Here is a 21,581-nt window from a genome sequence, read left to right as displayed (position 1 = left end):
TCGAGGGTTGTTAATATCCATTGCTTGGGAGCTTCAATAATTGGATCAAGGGTTGTTAATTGCCATTGCATGAAAGCTTCAATAATTTGATCTCACAAAGCCGCAGGTTGCCTCATCGATGATGGAGATTTTTGTTGTATTGTGGCTGAGATGAGATCTCACCAAATATGGTGGGAGATCTTGCCAAATTTGGCCACCGACATGATCTTCGTCAAATCTCAGATGAAGAGTGCATCTTCGTCAAGCCTCAAATGAAGAGTGCTGGCACCACGACAATTAATAACATATGGAGAAGGGAGGCGAAGAGAACAGTGAATATAAATGATTGTTCCTACAAATATTTTATTAACACTGGCCGAAGGAGAACATTCTATTGGAATTAATAGATCTATCACTGACTCTGAGCACTGACTAAACAATTTTTGAAAAAGCATATGGATAATAAACAAAATATAACAGGTCTTGTTGCTCAGAAAAATCTTTCATCAATTCCAACCAAAAAGTGTTGTATGATATTGCAATTTCTACATTTTTTTTTATGTTGGAAATTCTCTCCTTCAACATAAATCCAATAAAGAACATATAAACAAGGTATAGAAGCTAGGGATGCAGGGGGAAGGGCATCAGAACAATACAACGAACCACTAGAAGCTTCAAGTCAGCCCTCTTTGCCCGTAAAGAAGAAAGGCAAGATAGAAAGCAACCAGCAATGGAGCAAATTCCTTGGAAACAAAATAATTCTTCAATAACAATAGCATAAACTATTGTTAGCTTGGTGACGATTAATAAGTGGACAGAAATCAAGTCCCAACCTCCCATTGCAAAGAAGCAAATCGATTTAGTCATCCACAGCGCAGCTCACTTTAATTTCATGAAGGGAAGCTTTATTTGCCAACTCGGAGGTGTGTGACAAGATTACATGACCATGCTTGAAGTTATCGCTGATAAGGTTTGCAGTCCTGGTAAGTTTTCATTCAAGAAGTATCTCCAAGTTGCCAATTTTTCTTCATTCCATGGCCAAACTCAAGAAAACATGAACAGCATTTGTATATGTAGCTGTAGAACACAAAAGGTTTACTTAGCATGAAGATGTATGAATATGAAAGTGAAGCATGTTTTTGTTTATGAAAAACCTTGTATCTAAGTACTTCACAATTTCTATAAGGATTGACTTTCTCGCTTCAACAAGCTTTATAAAAATAAAAATAAAAACTTACCCCTTCTATAAGCACGAATATATCAGGCACAATGTGGCAGTTGGTGGTTCAGGTAATAACATACAAGCTCTATCTGGATCTCCAAAACAATGGGGAAGTCACACTGCTTGCAAAATCAAGTTCCCTGCTCTCAAGGTTTTTTTTTTTTTTTTTTTTTTAAATGACCTCCTTTCATATCATCGAACCATGATTTCTAAGCTTTTCATTAATGTATATTCAATAGTTTCCAAATGGTAATAGTAATGAAAGCTTCACCTAATGGATTAGTGTCATGTGTCCAATTGTGGTGGAAACTTTACTTAGGTGCAAGGCTCAGATGTTTTTCTCGTTGTATTGCTAAGCAAACAAGAACCTATGGAGGCTGTTCAATTTCAAATTTTATAGGTGATTTTGGAAATGAGTTCAATTATTACTTATCCCCCCAAAGAATTTTGTTTTTTAAAATCACAGAAATGAGTTAATACCTAATATTACAGGTGGTTGGAGAAAATTCTCCAAATTTATTTTGGTATTACTTATGGCGCAGAAATACTCTACTAAAGAAAATATTTTCTCAGCTTTTTATGATTTGCATGTCATAAAGATAGATGTCATAGTCATGGAATACATGAATTAGTAATTGGAAATGAGTTCAATTATTACTTATCCCCCCCAAAAAAAAAATATTTTTTAAATCACAGAAATGAGTTAATACCTAATATTACAGGTGGTTGGAGAAAATTCTCCAAATTTATTTTGGTATTACTTATGGCGCAGAAATACTCTACTAAAGAAAATATTTTCTCAGCTTTTTATGATTTGCATGTCATAAAGACAGATGTCATAGTCATGGAATACATGAATTAGTAAAATGGTAACCCAATGGAACTAAAGATTTAATAAAGTGGTGTAAGATTGGAAGCTTGAATCCCTGGTTTGTTTGTTGATGCACTCTTATTACACCAAGGTTGGGTGTGAGGAAGAGGATAAAATGATTTGGGTACCAAATGGAAGTCAAGGTTTTGAAGTTGAAACCTTTCATAAGGCTTTAAGATCCAAGGATGGTAATCTTTTTCTTGGAGTATTTGGAAAGTTAAATCCTCGATTGGAGTGCCTTTTCTTACTTAATTAGGAAAGATTTGTTGCATGTGCAAGAGATTCTAATGATGGATTACTTGCATACAAGTGTAGGATAACCATAGTGGATTGGAATTACACGTGCAAATGGAGTGAGGAAACAAGATCATAAAGATCTTCATCATTATGTTGCTCCAGAATTCTGGACAATGGTAATCCATTTCTTGAGGTACTATTTTCACATCCCCCTGACCAAATCCACCTACATTAGGACTACTCGTAAATGGTTGATAAATTTGGACAGATTCTCCTTCTGAAACAAGAAGTTCAGGTCCAGGGGAGATAATATCAACCACTTAACGTCCATACGATGCATCTAATATACCCACTGTTGTAGCACTATAAACATTATTGTTACTCTTGCTACCGTCAGGATAAATCTGACCCCTTGCCCTGTTCCCTCCTACATATATGGGATATTTTAAGAAGTGAACATCTTCCTTAGAAGACCCCGGGGAAAGAATTAGAAAGGTGATTTCACTATATTTCTGACCAGGAACAGGACCTATTGATTGATTTGTTGTAATGTTGGAAGCAACACTGGAAGCCATCATAGTTGCAATATTTAAAACCCAATTCCCTTTGAATTATGTGATGTATTTGGAGGGAGAAACACTCAAAATTTTAGGGTGTAAGGGTTTGGTGTAGGAATTGAAGCTTCTTTTTTCTGTGTTAGATTGGATGACTACCACTATTTGTTTCCCCATTTCAAATTTATCAGATTTTATTGTTAACCTAAATTTTAGATACCATCTTTTCTTTCTAGCCTCTAAGTTTCTCTCTTGCATACCCCCAGTGTACCAGGGTAATGCCCCTGCTTTGTGCATTGATGTAATGTTTTACTCATCCCAAAAAAAAAAAAAAAAAAGAAAAAAAAAAAGAGAGAGAGAAATTCAGATAAACTAAATCACAGCTAACCCCTAACGCTAATTAGAACCATAGCACTACACATTTAGCAAACTTTATGTCAAAGGAACTCCATTTGCTGAAACTGACCTCATTGAACTCAAAAAGGAGCTTCAAGTGACTCATCCCAAACTTCTGCACTTCCATTAGAGACATCTTCACCATCTTCTTCCATTGAAAGCCGAATATACTCTCTATGTGCAAAGCGGTCCCATTCTGTCAAAGTTGGATCTTCTCGTTCCTGTTCACAGCACAAATTCCAATCTCATTCCAGATATATAAAACAGTACTCATTCCATTAGCAATGCATAGTCAGGCACTGGCTAAGCAAACCAGTTAAAAGTTGAATGTACCTGACGGATGAGAAATGGATCACGACTTTCAAAAGCCATGAATTTATTAAGATTGAAAAGGATATTGAAAACATTTCCAGAAAGTTTGCATCCTTTCAAGTCACGTAGTGTAATATAATCTTCCCTCTGCAAGCAAAATGTGTCACTCACAGTGAAGTCATTCTGTAAAGTAAATTAAATACAATAAACCTAGATTCAGTAAGAATTAAGATTTGACCTCTGGTGAAATCATGTCAACAATTTGACACAAAATATCCTCAAATATCACAGGTTCTAGGGCCATGCATTCCATACGATGGTGCTGCTCCTCATAAAAGAATTGCATTTCATTGTGGGTAATAACTCCATTTCCATCCAAATCTATGCATTTGAACCTGTAAATGTAACTGAATATAATAAATGTGGAACAGAAAATATCCTTTCTAAAATATACAAATTTCCACGGAGTAGAGCAAAAGTTTGCATGATACATCAGGGCTTGTCCCATGGCAAAATGTAAAGCAAAAGGGTACATAGTAGCCAATAACACTTCTTCTCCCCATATAAGAAATAATGAATTAGTTAAAACAATTTTTTTTTATATAAGTAAATTAGTTAAAAACATTATTGCCATGCTCTCTTAGAGCTAACTAATTTCGTTTTTCAATTTATATTTTATTTTGACATGATTTTAGATCATAAAAATTTGAAGTTAAAACATATGTACCAAAATTGGAAAAATGAAAGTGGGTTAACAGTTGTGTGGAGAACTTATCGCTGATGTGTTGAAGAATAAAAGTGCTTTGTTTTGATGTCATACATGAAGCAGCAGCATTTCCAATAAAGGGTCTTCACACCGTACTCCTTTGTACTTAAAAGGATTATAATTATTATTGTAACATTAAGTTGTTTTACTATGCTTTGTTGTTTCTAGTGTCTACCTTCCTAATGTAAGATGGGAAAACTCATTTAAAAATATTTAAAATTTAGGACATTTTCAGTAAATATTATTATTTATGGTAATATAAACTAATTCTAATTATTTGTATTATCAAAGAATTAGTGGTTATTTATGATGTCACCAGTTCGACCACCAGTTGAACCCCAGTCAGACCACAAAACTCAAACCACTCTTTTCCAATTCTCTTTCTGGAGTCTCTGGACTAGTTTTTAAAACTATGATTTTACTGCTTTTTCATGTTATCTTTTTATAAGAGTTTTTTTTCTTAGATAGTGTAATACTGAGGAGAGGACTAACTCAGAGAGACCAGCTCTCTCTCTGTTCTGTAATAGATATGGAATTCTAATTAGCAAAAATAGGGGAAGAAAAACAATAAAATAAAGCAAAACATACCAATACTCTAGACTGGGCTCAGATGACTTATCTTCCTCTGACAGCATGAAGTAAACAAAATCTTCATAACCCATCTTCCCTTCAACCTTACTTGTAAACTTCCTTGCAACCTAAGATGGATTTAAAGCATAAGCACAACCAAGGTGGAAATCTCTCTTTTCTTTGTTTTTGATGAGTACTAAGAGCCAGTTTGGCATCAGCTTTAGCTTTAGCTTTTAGCTTTTAACTTTTAGTTTTTATATACAGCTTTTTAAAACCTCACTTTTTCCCGCATTTTCTCACTTTTTCAAATTTTTTCAAAGTACAAGTATACTTTAGCACACTTTTAGCAAAAAGTTTTCAGCAAAAAGCTAAATAAGCCGATCCCAAACAAACACTAAGGTGTAAACCTTTTTTAGGGAAAATGTATATCATACCACAAAATATAACTTAATTTGATTTAAAACTCTGCATGGAAAGCATACTATACCTGTGAAAATATTCTATCAACAATTCTGTAGGTTAGGGCATGGTTACCATATTTGATGAGGTTTTCTTTGTCAAGTAAGAAGTCATGGTCCGTATCAAGCTCCCAAAATTTGCAGTATATAACGTAAAAATGTTCATAAGAAAAGAACCTGAAATCAAGTAAAAAACAGAAAAAATAAGTCACCTTCATTAATGATTGTAGAAAGGAAAGATGCAACCATTTTTCTAATTTTCTGATCCTGCCATCTAAGAACAACGCCAAATGTTACATTTCTTATCCTTTTGAAATATTTTGAATACACTAATGTTGCTAACATACTATTCTGAGTTGAGATTCCAATATCAACAATTTTGTTTTTTGTTAAGTAGTTTCAATATCAACCATCAAGTAAACCAGTCAAATATTTTTGGAGACTTCTGGAGCTAAGTTCCCTTATCTCAATATTATATACTTATTATTATATAAAAAATAAAGGTTTAGGCTCCACAATGATAATGAAAACATAATGGAGAAACTTTCCAGATTATACTCATGAAAGAATTGTTTTGTCACCATTCCTGATATACTATTTCATAAGAAGAAATCCACCGGCACACAAACCTCATGACTTTATTGATGTCCTCTTCCTCATCTGCATGTTGCATGGCAGCAATTAGATTTCCTCGTTTCAGCTCTCTAAGAGTAAGACGGCCATTTCCTGATCTGTTGATGTAGTAGAATATTCTGTATATGACAGTTTCAGCTGGGCCATTAAAGAGAAGTTTATATAGAACAATATCAGTAATAGACTATGACAGTTTCAGCTGGGCATTATGTGAGAGAGAGAGAGAGAGAGAGAGAGACTTGCATCTATAGTTTGGTCCATAAGAAATAACAGGGCATCACACAGTCTGCAATTAGGACAACACGCCAATGAGCTCTATCTCAACTGGAACCTCCTCCCCTTGTAAGGGCTACGTGGAGGGTGTGGTCATGGGTTCAAGACCCAAAGACACCAATCAAAATTAGGACAACACCCTAGAACTGAAGATAACCAGCTGATACTAGATTGATGTAGGGAGCTCAAAGACAATTTCATTACAATTCTCATACTGAAAACTAAAGGATTTAAGATTACAAAAAGTCAAGCCATATTCTATCAGCTACAAGATCCCTCCTGCTTTTTAGATTCCTAAGTGCCAACACATTACATGGTATAACCAAATTTTACATATTCCAGATATACAGGAAGAAAAACCATTCTTTCTTCACATTTGTTGAGATTATCTGAGGCAAAAATGCAGCCTTAAGCCATAGGTCAAGCACCAAAACCTATCCTTAACAAATCAATCAATCACTGATTCAGTGTATAGACTATAGAGTATCAGATTAGAGAGCCATATAAAACACAAGGGTGTAAGATGTAATTTGATACAATTCTATTAACTGCAACTTTAAAAATCTTTAGTTTCTCAATAATGTCCAGAACTAACTAAATTAGTTTAATATTCCAAGGAAAACAAGGAGCCCACTAAGTCAATAGATTTGGTAAAACAGACTGTTGGTAAAACTATTTTTACCTGGAATCCTTTCAAAATTCATAAAAATCACCTAAAATGGATACAAAAACTTAATTAAAGTATTTAACTAACCACCAAGCCTTATGATAGTCATATCACGGTGATTAAACTTGCTACTCAGATCATGTATTCCTGCCACATGGTGCTATCTTTTCCATGGAAGCCATTGTGGAAACTGAAAGTACCTACAAAGGTAAGTTTCTTCATTTGGACTACAGCATTTGGGAAAATTTTGACTGTTGATAACTTGCGGAGGCGGCAAGTTGTTTTGGTGGATTGATGTTGTATGCGTAAGCAGAATGAGATGACTATTGATCACTAACTCCTACAGTGGCTTGTAGCTTGAGAGTTATGGAATATGGTGTGTTCATTATTTGGGGTTCATTGGGTCATGCCGCATGGTGTTGTGGAGCATCTAGCTAGCTGGTCAGGCAAGTTCAACAGACAGAACTACAGTGATTTGAAGTATGTTCCCTCATTGTCTCATGTGGGGTATTTGGAGGGAAATGAATGAACGGACTTTTGAAGGGAATGAAAGATCAATTCACGATTAGAAGCTTTCTTTCTTCAGACTCTGTTTGAGTGGGCAAATGCTTCAGGTGTTTCTACCCTTATTTCTTTGCGTAATTTACTTGACTTTTGTACTTCCACTGCTAGTTAGTTTAGATATTCTATTGTTTCTATAACACATCCTGTATGCCTTTTTTTTTTTTTTTTGTATTTTTTTATCTCTTTTTCAATGAAGTAATTTACTTCTTCTTCTTTTTAAAGGATTCCTGCCGCATGGAATTGACCAAACACATGTTCAATCACACAAAGATCTAGAGGAAAAGAGCAATGAGCTCTAACTCAAATGCATTTTCTCTGCTTGTGCAAAGTGCAAATAAGGTCGAGCTTTAAGTCATCTGGTCATGGGTTCAAGATGCATGTGTACTTTACCAATAAACTGAATAAATAAATAAAAAAGATCAAGAAGGACAAGATTGAATATGGAGAGGTGGAGGAAGCCTATTGGAAAAACAGAGCTCAGCACTGATGCTCAAATAACATTACAGGTGAAGAAACCATTGAGCTTGAACTCAAAATTTTATCCTTATGGGTAAAAGTAGCATCTCCAGAATTGACATCATGCAACCTACACATCCCTCTCCTCATAAGCATCAATCCCACTTCTGGAAATCCTCCACTAAAATCTAAAACCAATTCCTTTTTCTTTTTTCCTAGGACAAATGCAAAAGATTCAGCCACTAGGCCAGGTATCTCCTTTAGAGCTATGCATACCACCCAATATGAGCCAGTTCTGAAACCTGTCCAGCTTGACATGATCTATTACTTCCTTGAAATTTAACCCATTTTGACTAATCTGAACAGCTAGTAGCCTGGTAAATCTAGGTTTCTAACAGTGAAACCAAAAGACGGACCTTGGTATATGAACAATATAAAACAAATCAAAGATAGGGAAAAAAATAAAAACAAATCAAAGATGAAGGAAAAAAAATAAAAACAAAATCAGAGTATATATACTGCACCTGCTTGGCAGTACATAAACTGATTTGCAAACATACCATATCTTTCTTGAAATTCAGGTGTGCTCTGTAGGAATTCCAACCCAGGATGGGTTGCCAAAAGCTCTCGAAGAACAGGTTTGAAGTCTAACTGTGTCCAAGTCCCACAAATAAAAACATAATTTGAGAAAATAATAACATGAAAAATTGATGTAGAGTGCAAAAGCGTGGCCATTTAAATACAGTCCAAAATGCAATTTGGTGCCAACCATTTGTACAGAGGAATAGTTGAAACAACAAACCTGAGTGAGGTATTTGCATTCTGGCTGCCTTAGAATTTTGAATATTTTAGTTGCTGCATCCATTGTCAGCATATTGCCATCAACCCAATATTTGATAAATCCATCCCTACAAACAAGTAATTTAACTAAGCAAACATGACGGAAGTAATTGCTCAAAGGTGCAATGAACTCAGAAAAATTGACAAAGGACAACTCAAATAGGTCAATAGTCAGGCAACCAAATACTATAATCCCTTTCCATTATAAGCTTATAAGTCTGATCCATATATAAACACCTAAGTCCGCAAAGAAGAAGTATTTCTATTTTTCCTTCTTGGCTAGTACAATTGCAGTAGAATCAATAACAAAAATTACATATAACAAGAAATTTTTTTCCCTTTTTTTTTCTTATACAAAAATAAGTTGCCAGATTAGGTGGTGCAGAACTCTGTATTTTTTTTAATTTTCAAAGAACATATCCCATAAATTCCAAACCTGCAGCAGGTTAAACTTACCTCCAAGTTCAGATTTTTTTTCCTTTTTTTTCTTATATGAAAATACGTTGCCAGATTAGGTGGTGCAGAACTCTGTATTTTTTATTCAAACAACAAATCCCATAAATTCCATAACCACAGGGGGTTAAACCCAGACCTCCACCTTTAGAAATTACAAGGATTACCACTATTCCACAAGACTATTGGTGTAGAAATTGGCATTCAACAGAGGATAGATTTTGAAAATGTATAACAGATTTGAAAGCTACTTGCAATCAAATCTTTGGTGTTGGGGGGTTTGGAGAACCTGAACTCCAAAACTTTTTTTTTTTTGTTACTTATAAAAAAATTAAAAATTAAAAAAAAAAATATATATTGTAGTTCAGGATTGTACGAGGAAGGTTTTGGGGTTTATATACTGAATAACATATGTCATGGCTTTGAGGAAAGAAATTGAAAATTTGTGAATAAAACCAAAAGGAAGGTTTACAGTTGGTTCTAATGGTTTCTGGTTGATTAAAGAATGGAAGTTTATCGATTTTAAGGTTTCTAAAGGTTTAGCGAAGAAGAATTTGACTTAGGGTTTAAACAAAATTTTAAGAGGCTGGGACTCTGCTGTTCAGGAATGTGAACAGTACATGTAAATGCTAGAAACTTCAAGGGCTGTTTGGTTGTCATCGGAACATAGCAATTTGGAAAGCTGTGCCTCATTGTTTGATGTGGTGCATTTGATGGGAATGATATGCTAAAAGCTTCAAGGGCTGTGGATGGACTATTCTGGACCTTAAATTGTTTTTCTTTAATTATTTATTTCATTAGTTGCTAGCTTTGAATTCCTTTTCTTTTACTTCTCTCCTTGATATGATTGACCATTGTACTTTAGAAATTGATTGTGTGCCCATGTATGCTTCCTGTGTACTGGGGCTTCTCTTTTCATCAATAAAGTTATGTTACTTATAAAAATAAATAATTTAAATAGGAGAATAGATAAGTGCAAACCTGGCCACTACCCCAGTGCAATTGGTGTCTATCTTTCTGAAAAGTGTAGAGGAAAAAAACGATGGGAGCTTGCATATTTCTTTCGTAACTGACCTAAACTCTGAATAGACAAAATAAGAAACATAAAATCATGTTAAATAATTAACTCACCCACCCAACAATGAAATGAAAGAAGAAAGGATCCTAAAACACAAATGGGAGAATTCTCAACAAAAAACACATCTCACCATGTATTTGATATCCATCCATATGATTGTTAAAATGGTCATCAATTCTAGAAAGACATTGTTCTTTTAGTTCCACTGGTGGTGGACGACCATTTTGGAAGTAAAACTGCAGGTACAGCAACACAAGCAGCATTAATTAAAAACTAGAGTCTTTTCTTCCTTCCTTACAAAACCAGAGTGTCCATATTTACAAGTAAACCATGCATCATCTTAAATAACTTCCAGATGTGAACTGAACCTGAGGTATGATTTCTCGCACTGGTTCAATAATTAATTTAAGAGGAGATCCAAGAGAAGAGGGACTGCTTCTCTGCTTTGATATGCGTGGAGAACCAGACGAACTTCTTGGAGAAAGTGGAGGTGCACTCCCAGCAGGAAACATGGAAGGCAATGAAGTACTCCCAGCGGCATTTGCATTAAAAGAGTTTGCAAGGGCATTAAAGGAAGCACCTTCCTTTGCATCATCAATAAGAGATTTCACCTGCACTCACATAAAATGAGCAATAAACACTATTAGATAAGATAACTGTCATATACCAGTAAAAAATGAAACAGATTAGGGTAGAAAATAGAGAACCTAAGGGAAAGAAAAACAATCACTAGATAAATGCCAGAGTCGATACAGTAAATTAACGACAACTTCTAATTTATCAACACCTCAAAAAAATCATTAAGCTGTTGTTCTGCATGATTTTTATTAAGGCTAGAGACTAATGTGTCTACCAGTTTGATGGGGAACATAACTGGCAGCCCCCTTTGAAGACTTAAAGGCAAGAGAAAGCAAGTTCTAGTGCTCAAGCATTAAGTTGGGATATTTTGGATGAAGGAGATCTCTCTTGGGACCATGAATTAATTAGTCTAAGTTGAATTGCGTCTTATTTTATTGGTTATTTGCTGCTAGATCAATTTAAATTAAGTGCTACTAAAATAAAAGCAATTTGGTAATTTCCATATTCTATAGAATGGGTTATCACAGGCTGTACCAAAGGCCCATGACCTTGAGTCTTATTTTGTGTTTTCAGTCCATTTTCTATTTAGAAGTTTTTAAGTAATTTTTCTTTATTGTTAGTAGTCCTAGTCTTTATATGGATAAGTTATTCAGAATCCTAGACTTTCTAAAAAATGATTTAGCAGTAGCCTACATTAGGGTTTTATTTTAGCTAATAACATTCAAAGAGAGGTTGAATTCAATAAAACTCCAACAGCTTACTTTAAGCTTTGAAGATGTGATTGCCTTCTCCTTCATACGTGTGATTGCTTAGGGACCCTAGGTTTTTTTTCTTCTTTTTCAGAAGTAACAAAACTTTATTAAATAAAAACAGGAACCCAAGTATACTAAGGGCACACAATTGCTTAGGAAACCTAGGTGTGATTGGTTCTCATTCTAATCACTATTTTTTTCACCGATAAGTAATGAAAAGTTTTACTAGCAAAAAAGGAAGATGCATAACAATAAACAAGTGTGTATTGAATGGCTACCTCAAGCCCAAACTTTTTATCACCTAACCCTAACTAAACTCTTAAACACCAAATCTTATTTAATAATTCTTCAAGATCTCCTCAAGAACCCTAATTTAGTGTTGACTTCCTAAAGATCCTACATTACAATTGTGCAAGATGTAACCCTTTTATGCTTTACACTTCTTCCTCTTCTTCTTTTATTATTAAGTTACAGATGTATCCCATGCGATTTGAAACCACAATCTCATCCTCCACCACATTCTTTATGGAAATGTCATTTATGCTCGATCTCATTGGCTTTGTGTTTTACTAATATATTTATATATATATATATATATATATATATATTTTAAAAAAAATTAAAAGATTTAATAAAATAGGGGTAGTTTGGTAATTTCCATATTTTCTGGAATGGGCTGTTCCAGGCCCATGAGTCTTATACTATATTTAGGGTCCCTTTCAATTTGATTTAGACATTCTTGATTGAATTTATTATTATTAAAAGTCCTAGTCTTTCAAGGAAAATGTTAATTAGGAGTCCTAGTTCCTCTAGTAGTAGTATTGGCAATACCCAATAAAGGAGTCTTTATGTATTCAACAAAAGGTCATAGTGAGATTGATTTAATAAAATCCCAGCAATTTATTTTGAGGTTTGAGGGTGTGATTGCCTTTTCCTACCTAAGTGTAATTGCCTATTTTTAGGTTCTTTATTCTCATTTCTCTCTTTTTTTTTTAATGCCAAACAACCATCAAACACATTCAAGATCCAATCTTTACCTAAGCCTAACGTTAAGACCATATTCCGGAACCCTTCAAAATATCATCAAGAAATCTAATTAGTGTTGAATCCCTAAAAATCCTACATCAAAATGATATCAGAGCCCATTAAGGCTTCTATCCTGCATCAGAATTTTACACCATACTACCACTATTCCCACAATGAATACGACATGAATCCAACCAAAGCATATTGTATTACCATGTTTGAGACACACCCATGATGTCTTCAATTTCAGGGTTAAGGAATATTTATTTAATTTCATCATTCTGAAACCTCTTAATTCAAGGAACTATTGGTTGATGTCATAACACCAATGCATTTTTTTATATATCAAATTTTTTTTCTTTTTTGATAAGCAACAATTTTATTAATTGAGAATAGAAAGAGCACACCCAAGTACACAGAATGTGTATTAGAGAATGAGTGGCATATTGGAGAATCTAAAATTACAACATTCAAGAAACTCTAGCATATTAGAGAATGACTGGCCACATCATCCAATCAAATACAGAACATAAGATCATCTTTAGTTCCATCGTAGTTTGTTCAATTCCTTCAAAAAAACGGCTGTTACATTCTTTCCAACCAGTCCACAATATGCATTAAGGGATTGCATTCCATATATATTCACTTCTATGTATACCATCCAAAATTCTGAAAATGCCCCTTCCAACATGCCAATAAATCAACTACCTGATTAGGCATAACCCACTACGCTCCAAATAAACATAATACTAAAGACCATAATTCTCTAACACTATCACTGTGTAAAAGTAAGCAATCAACTGATTCCCCACTCTTCTTACACATTAGTACTATTCCACTACAGCTATATTCCTCCTTCATGAGTTATCCATCTTGAGAATTTTTCCTAAAGCAACGGTCCACGCGAAGAAGATCAGTTTAGCAGGAACTTTAATACTCCAGATGATTTTCCATGAAAAATATTGCATGCCTCCAGCATATAGCACTCATAAAGGTTTTTACCTTGAAAAGCCTGCTTCTTGTTGGAATCCAGCAAATCCAGTCTTCTTCATCCCTTCTTATCTTTTAGAATATATGAGATTAAGAAAAAATATTTGCATTTCCTTTTCCCAATCTTCAACAGCTATAATAAACATAATATCCAGTGAAGGTTGCCGCATTCCAGTGTATATAATCCACTACAGCAGCCTCCTTAAATTGAGCAATTTGTACAAACCTGGAAATGCCTCCTTAAGAACCCCATCCCTGCAACACCATTTGTACCACACTAGTACCACTACCAACCTCAAACCTTATGAACCTGGAAAATATCTACCCCATCCACTTCTAACATGCTTCTAAAGACATACTCTGTATGGACCACTTCCCAACCTCAAGCATCATCCACCCCATTCATTAACATACTTCTTTTCCACTAATTTCCTCCAAATAGCATCTCTCTCCATGGCAGAACACCATAGCCACTTACCCAATAAAGCTACCACTTCACTAATCTATTGGTCATTGAATAATACATTGTAAGATAAAGTTAAAAACTAAATATAAAGTCAATAATTTTTTTTTTAATTTATTTTGGGGATAAGTTGTTCAAATCGGTAAATATATGAACCAGCAAAAAGCTTTTACTTTTTATATAGTTATTTTCTAGTGTGTGCACAAGCCCTTTGGAGTAGTGAACCAGTATCACCCATACATCAAATGCCCAATTTCTCTCCATATATTAAGCCCTCTGAGCTTTCTGACTTTAAACAAATCCATATCATTATCTGTACTCCAAAACTTCTCTAAAATCCCCCATGATAACCACAGCTTTCCATTCCTTAAACCCATATTCTATCATGTTAAATTCTCACTTTTCTCTCAATTTATAATCTATCAATATTTACAAATTCATTTGGTTCTCAATTTTTTCACTTAGACTTTACCAATCAACTTAATACTTAAAAAAAAAAAAAAAAAAAAAAAAAAAAAAATTGCTTTTTTCTTTTTGATGACAGGGAAACTCTTCAAGGTAAGGGCCCTTTGGACCGACCCCTGTCAAGTAAACCCCAGATGCACAACCCCATTCGCAAGAACTGTGCATCAGATAATATTGGAACTCGATTCAAGCTACCCATGTGGGCTACTTAGGGCTACTTAATCCTAAAATCATGTCATGACCAGTCATTGTTAAATGAGATATCAGCTAATCTTTCTGATACAACATCAAATTTGAATTGAAAAAAAAAATTCAGAACAGTAAAAACCATATTCAAAAACAGAAATTCTAAAAGCACATTGCAGCAAGCCAAAAACCAATCCAGCTTCAAAATCAAACAATGCAGGCTCAAACAAAGCGATACAACTAGCAAATTTCATAATCGAATAAAAGTATGGGAATCAAAGAATTACCAGTCTTCCAGTTTCTGGAAGCGAAAGCCACTGAGAGAACAATTCCTCAGCAATCAGAGGGCTCAATTTGAGCGCCGTCGGAGACACCTCGGGAAGTTGCAATAGTTCAGGGTCCAAAGTAACATCATCTACTACCACATCGATATCCATCGCTCAAAAAAGATAAAAACCCTAATTCTTCGAAAATTTTCCAATTGCAACAGTACGTCCCTCAAATGATCAATCAAAAAAGCACAATCTGCACCATTCAATTTCAAACTGAAATAGGCGAAAACCGAGCTTCAAAAAACCCTAGGTTTGAATTGAATCATAATTCAATGGATTTTGTTTCCAGTGCTTCCTGAAAACACTCCGGAATTCGAAAATCGTAGCTCAATTTCTCAGAACTGAAATAGACGAAAACCTCGCGCTTCAAAAACCCTAGGTCTGAATTGCAGTGTACTCCAATTCAAGGAATTTCGCTTTCAGTGCTTCGCGAAATGAAAACACTTCGAAATTCGAAATTTCACAACAACAAAAAATAAAACGTCACCGTTTAACACCAGAACTACCTTCCTTTGCTTTGCTTTGCTTCCTTTCAAAAACACAAAAAACACTTTTGCTTCGAGAAAAAAACGATTTTCTCACTCAAAGCTGGAATTCAAAGCGCTGGGAAAATGACGTAAAACCCTAGAGCTATCCAAAGCAATGAATCTAGATTCCGAATACACTTCCAGAAAACAGTTTTCTCTGTCGTTTTTGTTTTAGTTTGCTTCGAAAAGCGAAATTTCGTGGTGTGTGCAAACAGTAGGGAGCTATGGTGAGAGTATTACTGGGTTTTTGTTTTTCTTTCAGAACCGTAGAGGATTCCGGTAAAGGAACGAACTGTAGCAAAGTGTTCAGAAATTGTAGGGATTTTGAACCTTAAATTAAAAATTAAAATTAAAATTTTTAAAAAAAAATTAAAGAGAGAGACACACACACACACGCGCTTGACTGAAAATCAAAATTATATCCTGGAGAGGCTGACTCAGTGGTCAAATGGTCAATAAAAATATCTTCTTCTACAGTGGAGCTTGCTTTTTATGGACTACATGGTTTGAATGGTCAATAAAATACCTCATTGTTTATCAATTCTTCTTTTTTATGATGTGAATGTGAAATTGTGAATTATGAAGTGCACCTAGGCTTATTTTAGGAAAAAGGTGGGTTTCCTTTTTTTTCGCCCTAAAATATGGATTATTTTGCTAAATATTTTCCCATTTTGAGGTATTTGTAATAATTTAAAAATAATGGTAGAGCTATAAATTTTTTTACAAAAAAATTTATAAATAGCTAATATGTTGTAAAATAGTTTGTGACTATAGTATTACTCATAATTTAATATATTTTCAATAGATTAGAAAAACTAAATTAAGTAGGGTTCACAATATTTAAAGAAAAATGTGAGCAAATTGAGGAACAGTTTTTTCTTCATGTCTCATGTCCTAATCTCACTAGACTTCACTTACATTCTATTATTTCGATAAAAAACATTGTGTAAATATAGTTTTTTATATTTTTCAGTGTTTGGTAGAATCAAAATAAATGAGTCAAAAAGAAAACTATTTTTAGTTAGCATAAAAAGTATGGTTTATTTTTAGAAATTTTTATTACTAATTTTTTTTTTTTTTTTGGAAAACAACTATATTTCACATCAAGCTAAATAAAAGAAGTTAGGAGATTGTTTTTCAACCCATTTAAGGTTACTACCAAACATAGGAAAATAAAATAATTTTATAGAAAATGTTTTTTCATAATATTTAAAGAAAAATGTGCTTTTCAAAACAAAAATAAAAATAAAAATAAAAAAATAAATGTGAGCATATTAAGGAACAATTTTTTCTTCATGTCACATATCCTAATCTCACTAGACTTCCCTTACACTCTGGTTTGATGAAAAACATTGTGTAAAAATAATTTTTCGTATTTTTCAATGTTTGATAGCATTAGAATAAATAAATCAAAAGAAAACTATTTTTAGTCAACATAAAATGTATGGTTTATTTTTAGAGATTGTTTTCCACTAATTTTTTTTGGAAAAATAACTCTATCTTACAACAAGCTAAATAAGAGAAGTTAGAAAATTGTTTTTCAACTCATTTAAGATTACTACTAAACATAAAAAATGTAGGGTCACAATTTAGAGCTCAGGCCCAACAGGTGTGGGGTTCTGGTCCAAGGAGCCCAGGAACAATGAATTTGTAGAGAGTGGGTTATAGAACTAGGCCTTAACGAAGTATACTCTAGCTAAAGATAAAAAATTCCCTTCACGTCAATAGATTTCTGGTCCAAGAAGACGCATGGAATGAACATGGGTCACTGTTCACAGATTATGGCTCTTGCACTGTCCTTCTATTCTAACTTTCTTTTTTTTTCGTCCCTTCTTCTTGGGGACTCCCTTTTCTTATATAATCTTCTTGAAATCATCAGGGTCTTACACTTGTTGATCATCTAGACCTTCAATTGAGTGTCTGTCTCATCGGACATCTCCCCCATCTTTCTGTGAGTTGTGGTAGCCAAGGCAGCACTGTTCACAGGTCCTCTCCACATTAATGCGACCAGAAAAGTAGCTGCAGTGCATTTAATGTGGCAGCTGCAGCCTCTTCTTGGACACCCAATGTTTCCTTCCTTCATACGGGCCCGTGGGACTCATCCTTGTTACTAATGCCCATTGGGGAGGTCCTTCTAGCAGGCAGAGTATATGCCTAAGCCATATTTGTTACGTCCGATGAGACATTTCTCCTCAAACCACCTTCTACACATCTTCAGGCCCACAAGGACTGGGCCGGGAGCCCTTTTGGCACCCACGTCTTCTACTCGGACGTGGTCGAATTTCCCATACGGGGCCCAAGACCCATTATATAATTTTGGGCCCTTGCTCCTACAATAGCCCCTCAAAATTCCAATTTTCCCTTTTATCCAAGGAGAAAAAGTGGGATTTTGATACTTATGGAATAACTTATTATAATTTCTTGACTCACGCGTGTGGAAGTACAGCCTCACGTGCCTCATTATTGCCATTGACGTTTCGTAGCCCACGAGGCGCTATTAATTGCGCCAGGCAGCTTTATGTCTTTCGCATCCAATGGTGGGACACTTGATCAACGGTAGATATTTCCCCAATTCTTTAGGCGGGAGTAACCCTGTTCAGTTTCTCCTTGCTATATTAGGTTTTTGAGGGGAATTACTTCCCTTTTTTAGAAGAGACACTCAAACGTTCTAGAGCACTCCAGCATTTCCTCTCGCAAAACACTCAAAAGTCCATAGCCACTTCCGTAAGAATTTCCGGCGGGTGCTTGGAAAGCTTGGGAAGTTTAGAATCTGCGCTCCCGTAAGTGTTCATTTCTCGGTATTCTTTAGTTTTCTTCTCTTAGTAAACCTTCTTCGTACCACCTAGGGTTAGTAAGATGGGTAAGTTCCAGAAAATGGTAGATTCTCTGGATGGTATGGAAGGTTTCAGGGCCAAATACCGTATCCCGCCGGGAGTGGGTCTAGAATACTGCTCCTCGGACCAGATCTTAACCAAGAGAGGGACGGGACAGGTCGCCATTCCTATGATCATTTTCATAGAAGGAGGAATGACGATCCCCATAGGGAGGATAACTAGGGATTATTTGCGTGGTCATAAGCTGGCCCCCCACCAGTGCGCCACTAACATGTTCCGGATCCTATGGTGCGTAGACGCTCTAAACGAACAGATGAACCACAGCCTCTCATGGCACGATGTAGTTCACTTGTACGAGTGTCATTGCCTCAATAAGTCGTATTACCTGAAATCTAGGTCCGACGAGGTGAGGCTGATATCTTGCCTTCCCAAGTCCAACAAAAGCTTGAAGGACGACCATTTGATTGTCTCCGGAGCATGGCACGACGGTCTTCACTGCCCAGTTAGGGCGGGAACACCAGGTGAGGTACTATAGGGTCAAATCCCCCAACGGGGATCTTAGTTTTGAGCTTTCCTTTCACTTATTTCGGTTTTGGTTTTGATTATTTGCCTTCTCGGACTAACATAACCCTCCCTTTGGGTATTTTGCAGACAAAAAACAAACAACTCCGAGGATAAGTTTGGTTAACGTCCAAGCCCTCAACTACCTTCTAAGGTCCGAGATCTTTGTGAGCGAGGACGGGTAGCTGCGTGCCGCTCCCCTTATCTTGGATTACGAGCCCCTTTCTCGTACTTTTGTGGACGTGGGTCAAGCAATAAGGGCTGGAAGTCCCCGATTAGCCCGTATCGACATCTCCAAACCAGGCTTCCTTGCTCGGAGAGATCTACCACCAGTCCAATTGCCCATTCAACGCGTTCTCTAAGAGGTAGCTGTCCCGGGAGAGGGAGTTAACTCCTCGCATTCATCTCTCGAAGCCGAAATCGACTAATTCCATTTCGTCGAGGAAGGCGAGGTGTCAACTAGGCCTGTAGAGCTCTCAGATTCCGGCTCGGATCTTGACCACTTCTCGGCGGCTCACTCCCCTGGTCTGGTAATTGCTTGGATTGACTCGAGCCAAGAAGTTGAAGAGGAAGATATGGACTTGAAGCCGAGGTCTGGTCTGAGGGGGCTCTTGTCCAATAGGAACAAGGGGCAGTCTTCTAAGGATGCCCCTAAGGAGCAGGTTCCAGCTAAGCTTCCCCCTCCTCTTCCTCCTTCCACTGACCCCGCTCTACAACCCCTTCCCAATTTGAGGTAGAAGAGACCAGTGGAAGAATTGGAAGAAGGTGAGGTCGGCCCTGAAAAGGCCAAACAACAAAAGAAGGGCAAAAAGCCCAAGGACAAGAGGACAAGGTCCGTTGAAAGCCGAGAGGAGGCGGCTATTAGGAGGGAGCAGCGCACTTGGTCCCCCCGCCTAAAGTTGGAAGGCGCCCCTATTTCGTGGGATGCAACTCTTTGGGAGTCCCAACGAGGGCAAGCGTCTTATCTCGCCGAGGCCCTACAACAGCCCCTCCTTCTGCCTCGTGACATGGAGGGGCTCCGAGCTACCCGACAACCGGATCTCTTCATGTCGTTAAAGAGCTATCTGGCCATGGTAAAACGAAGACTCTTCCTTGTTCAGTCCCTTTATTCCATGCTTGTCTATTCGTCGTTTTCTTTTTAATGATTCTTCCGTTACTCCTGTGCAAGTCACCCAACAAATCTTCGTGGCTGAAGAATGGGCGAAGAAATCTCGGGAAGATCTGAACACTGAGGTTCAATCCCATCTTGCCGCGAAGAAGGCTGTGGGTGCTCTTAGGTTGAAAAAGAGCGCCTGAGCAAGGAGATAAAAGAGGCATTTAAGGCCTGAGACAGTGCTGAGGCGAGCCTTAAGACTACAATGAAGCAAGCCGAGGACATGCGCCAGCAGCTTCATTTATCAGAAATAAACCTTGTGACCGAGAAGCAAATGGTCTCGGACCTCAAGGCCACCAATAACCTTGGGTTATGGCCCTATGGGACAAGGATCTACCCCCGGTATGACTCTCACAAATTCTTTCGTGCAATTCCTCTAGGATAAACTCCGTGGTATCTGGGTGTACGCATAACAAGTACGCATAGCAAGTACGGTCCTGAAAATAAGCACTTATACAGTTTCAAGTCCTCGAACAGCCAGAATCGTGAAGCCTTTCTTCTAATCTTGTCGGCCTCGCTCTTCTCTTCGGGTAAGATATCTTCCCTTAAAAACAGTATTATAGGATCTATCTAGCTAGGCCCTACCCTGACGCTGTGAACATGCATCAACCCGGCTTTCACCACCAAGGGCCTGTGTAGATCTTCCACGAGTATAACTCGAGGCAGGCATTGCGCCAAGGAGGTGGCTAGCATGGCGAGAGAATCAGCATGGGTGTTTCCGCTCCTGGATACATGCATTAGGCTGAAAAAGTTAAAACGCGCCCGCAAGTGCTTAGCTTGGATTAGGTACTCTTACATTCTTTCATCCCTTGCCTCCAGTAACCCATTTACTTGTCCCACAACAAGTCTTGAGTCCGAGAACATGTTTATGGATTTCCCGCCCAGTTTCTCAACCATAGTCATTCCTTCCAACAGGGCCTCATATTCTGCCCTGTTATTCGTGGCCGAGAAACCCAGTCTTAGCGATTTTTTGAGGGTAATCCCCTTGGGGGAAATCAAGACGAACTGTACCCTAAAGCCCCTTTGATTGGCCGCGCCGTCAACGTCTGCTTTCCAATAAGTGGGCTCTTGCTGAGAGACTGTGCCGACCAGTTTTTCGTCTGTGCTTGGTATCCCTCCCCCTTCTTCCAATGAGGGTTCAACAAACTCAGCTACCAGATCCGCGAGGACTTAGCTCTTCACAGCGGTGCGGGGTATGTACCTAATGTCGAAGGCGCCAAGAATGGTCCCCCACTTAGCTATTCTCCCTGTGTAATCGACACTTCGGAGTATTGACCTGAGCGGGAGTTGGAACAATACAATAACGGTGTGTGCCTGGAAATAGTGGGGGAGTTTTCATGTGGCTTGTACGATTGCCAGGACGGCCTTTTCCAGGGGGAGGTAA

At 36.9% G+C, this 21,581-nt stretch overlaps 1 protein-coding gene across 1 annotated transcript; it reads right to left on the bottom strand.

Moving 5' to 3' along the window:
* Positions 1-358: 358 nt before the first annotated feature.
* On the bottom strand, positions 359-16,026 carry LOC126698501 (serine/threonine protein phosphatase 2A regulatory subunit B''alpha-like). The gene is made up of 13 exons (XM_050395773.1): positions 15,078-16,026; positions 10,698-10,940; positions 10,460-10,565; positions 10,233-10,332; positions 8,761-8,866; positions 8,519-8,609; positions 5,995-6,136; positions 5,395-5,542; positions 4,926-5,035; positions 3,810-3,966; positions 3,593-3,718; positions 3,330-3,480; positions 359-1,056 (listed from the first exon to the last, which is right to left on the bottom strand). The coding sequence occupies exons 1-12, from the start codon at positions 15,225-15,227 to the stop codon at positions 3,340-3,342; spliced, it is 1,620 nt and encodes a 539-aa protein (XP_050251730.1). The 5' UTR covers positions 15,228-16,026; the 3' UTR covers positions 359-1,056; positions 3,330-3,339.
* Positions 16,027-21,581: the final 5,555 nt, after the last annotated feature.

This window comes from Quercus robur, chromosome 9 (genome assembly GCF_932294415.1).
Source record: "Quercus robur chromosome 9, dhQueRobu3.1, whole genome shotgun sequence".
Lineage (NCBI taxonomy): Eukaryota > Viridiplantae > Streptophyta > Magnoliopsida > Fagales > Fagaceae > Quercus > Quercus robur.
The sequence above is the reverse complement of the archived record's forward strand: the minus strand, read 5'-3'. Positions and strand labels throughout refer to the sequence as shown.